The 3249-nt window shown below is 48.7% G+C and overlaps 1 protein-coding gene across 1 annotated transcript; it reads right to left on the bottom strand.

Annotated features, from left to right (window-relative positions):
- Nucleotides 1-1463: 1463 nt before the first annotated feature.
- CHCHD2 (coiled-coil-helix-coiled-coil-helix domain containing 2) lies at nt 1464-2888 on the bottom strand (the record flags this gene model as incomplete). Its single annotated transcript, XM_010079167.1, has 3 exons — nt 1464-1474; nt 1868-2027; nt 2642-2888. Coding segments are annotated over 3 exons (418 nt in total), but the record flags the coding sequence as incomplete, so codon positions are not given.
- Nucleotides 2889-3249: the final 361 nt, after the last annotated feature.

Raw genomic sequence — 3249 nt, 5'->3', positions numbered from 1 at the left:
CGCGCTGTCCTTTTCCCCGACGTCTATGCGCATCTCCCTGCCCACTCGTGGGGGGGGTTTCTCTGCTGCAAACTCAGCCCAGGGCAGGTGTTACTGGTGCAAACTGGTTTTATTTATTGTCACCAGGATGGTGAGACAGCTGGCAACTGAGATGGGAGCTTGATCAGCAGAGGCAAAGCTTCTCCTGTCACCAGGAAAGGCAGTCATGTCCTCATTCTTCATGTTTGAGGTGACCCCTCCCCATTTTGAATACTGATTTTTTTTGTCTTTTCACTTCCAGGAACTGCAGATCAGAGGTGGGGACTTTTAGGAACAGGCAGAATACACAACAGCGTAAAAGCAGCTCGGGAAAAACAGTTCATGGTAGGAAAGTATTTTAACAGGAATTGCACTCTCCGGTGCAAGGTTATCCCCTGGTGAGAATATTCCCAATCCTCCCCTCTCGCAGTGCGGGGTTTACAACACAGCGCAAGGGTTTACTCAGCAGGCTCCAGGTATTTCGGCAGGGTGTGAGCTGGCTGCTCCCTCTGATGGAAAACAGAGCGTTTGCACTTCGCATCAGTAAATACATTTCAAACAGAGATTAATTTATTTTCTTCATGGGGCAGCAGGAGCTTTGTCACTTGGCTAAGCCAGGTGCGAGGAGGAAAAGGCCACAGCACCCGCCAGCTGAGCCTCCTCCTCCTGTTTCACCACAGCTCCTATCACAAGATGGAGGAAGAACAACCTCCAGCCTCTGCTTGCATTATTGGGAACTGCAAGTCTGACAGCAAACTGTATAATCGAGCAGCTGTACGCTTCCAAAATAGCACACAGCCTTGCTCAGGTAACGGCCTACCAAACATCCTCCCTGAGCACAGGGAAGGAATTTCTCAGAGTCTCTTGAAGGAGAATATACAGCTTGTTTTCAGAGAGGAGGGTGTTAGGGAACCGAGACCCACTGCACGCAGAATAGCGCAGTCGGACACAGCCTACCTTGTCACTGCCCAGTTCCCTCAGCAGCTGGGGTTCGAATGCTCAAGCAGATGTTCCCCAACTGCAGCACCAGCCCTTCCGGCTGCTCTGGGCAGCACAGCTGGCAAGGGGACAGGAGCCTGCCCACATCAGTTCCCACCTGCTCACCCTTCTGACTCAACTCTAAAGTCCACTCAAACAAGGTACTTCAAGAGAGAGAAGTTTATTTATACACCACATCACTGACATCCAGCAACAATCAGCAAACCAGTTAACCCAAATTAGCTCATTCTGCTTTACTCTTCATTCTTCCATTTGTGCTAAGTTAATTTGCTGCTGTAAGTTGTATCACATATGTAGCGGCTATGGCAGGAATGAAGCCACAAGGAGGACAAGTGTGAATATATGAACTAACAAGATACCAGGCAGCTTTAGATTATTACTGAAGCTTTTTTTCATTCGTAGGTCAATTCTTGTAAGATGGTCTTCAGCAACCTTGTTCCAAAGCCTTAGGCTAAACCTGCAAGGTAAGAAGTCATCACAGTTAATCGCAGTAAGTTTTGAATCCCTAAGCAGCATGTGGTTTTCCTTGCTCTAAAGCAGATGTATGTAAGGGTGTTCCCTCTCCCCTCATCTGTCTGCTGGGATGTGTTGAACCCACCACTCCCCTGGTTAGCTTCAGCCCACACACCAGCACAAAAGCTTCAGGAATCCAGATTTTCTCCACCCCACCACCTCCAGCTACACATACAGGATGCCAAATGGGACAGCAACTTGCTTTAACTGACTTCAGCACATGTGTTCTGTATCAATGCCCATTCTTTACCGGATGGATTGAAAAAAAACAGGACATTCCCACAGTAATTTTACTGATCAGCTCATTTAGTGTGGTCTGGTAGCACCATCTACTCACCATTAGCAAACCTGCACTGCTTCAGTACTTCACTGAAACCCTCACACAGCTTGAGGTCAGTCTGGTTCTGCGCACACTCCAGGAATTGTTTCATTTCATACTGGCAAGGAGCAAACTGCGACTGCTGCTGCTGGTAGGCAGGCTGAGCGGCCTGGGGCTCCTGAAACGGCAGACACCTCCGTAAGCACCCTTCCAACAGCTCCAGCCTACGAAGCCAAACCACCCCAGTACTGCTCGCTGTATGTTTCTCCCCTGTGTTTTAGTCAAATGTTGTGTTATATTTTTAATGGAAAAGAAATAGTGGGCTGAACTACCAAATAGCTTCCTGCAGTGGCATGACACATTCTGAACAGTTTTCTAAGTTACAAATCCTTGGGTAACTTTGTACACACTTAGGTAACTCTGGACAGCATCTGGGCACGCTAACAGCATTATCTTAATGTCTGAGCAGCACAATAAGGTCTTCTAATAGATTTCACCATGAGACCTGGAACATGGAAGTCCTGTCCAAATTGGAGGGGTACTACAGTAGGAAACAACAGTAATACCCTACCACAAGCACATATTGCTCATGCATCCCTTTGAACTACTTTTAAGATACTTCTGGTGACTGTGGGAGTTACCTTGGAGACAGAGTCGTCAAAGTTACCCCAGCTTTCCCAGCCATGATTTGCATGGTCTGTATGTCTATAGAAATTAGATCAGGCTATGCATAACTGATGTCCCAAGTTAACTGTGCCTCATTAGCTGGCATCCAGTTGTGCCTTCTCTTACCTGATAAGTAATATCAGGCCTCGCAGCTTCAGAGCTGCTTCCTCCACCAAATCCTCCTGTAAGCGCATGACCTATGGTATGGCCTACAGCAGAGCCAACAGCAACTCCGGCAGCGGTTGTAGCCATCTGTGCCATCAGACCAGAATGCTTTGGAGCAGGAGCAGCCACAGCAGAAGGCGGTGCCGCTGCTGGGACAGGTGCCCTAGGAGCAGGCGCCGGTGATGCAGCTCTCATCTGTGGTGCCCGACTGCAAGGACATAAAGAGAAAATTCACATCATCACTCCAACCTCAAACAGGGGAGAGGCCACCTGGTTGCAGGGGACAAGCTTGTGCAACCCCTCCTTGTTACACTCTAACGGCAAGAACTCAATGTTCTGGTGAGTAATTTATGCACAACAGGGTCACATTTACAAGCTTTTTCTTGTCTGTTTTAAAGACTAGCTGCACGCCCACACCCCAAAGAACTGCGCTATTTTGAGGAAAGTGCCACAAAAGGGCTCTGATTAAAACAAAAGGGGCTGATTAAATAGGGCCTTACCGCCCAGGCACCGGACAGCCGGGCCCTGCCGCCCAGAGAGCGCTGAGGAGCTCCACTTCCATCCCCACA

Source organism: Pterocles gutturalis, unplaced genomic scaffold (genome assembly GCF_000699245.1).
Source record: "Pterocles gutturalis isolate BGI_N339 unplaced genomic scaffold, ASM69924v1 Scaffold39903, whole genome shotgun sequence".
Classification (NCBI taxonomy): Eukaryota; Metazoa; Chordata; class Aves; order Pterocliformes; family Pteroclidae; genus Pterocles; species Pterocles gutturalis.
The sequence above is the reverse complement of the archived record's forward strand: the minus strand, read 5'-3'. Positions and strand labels throughout refer to the sequence as shown.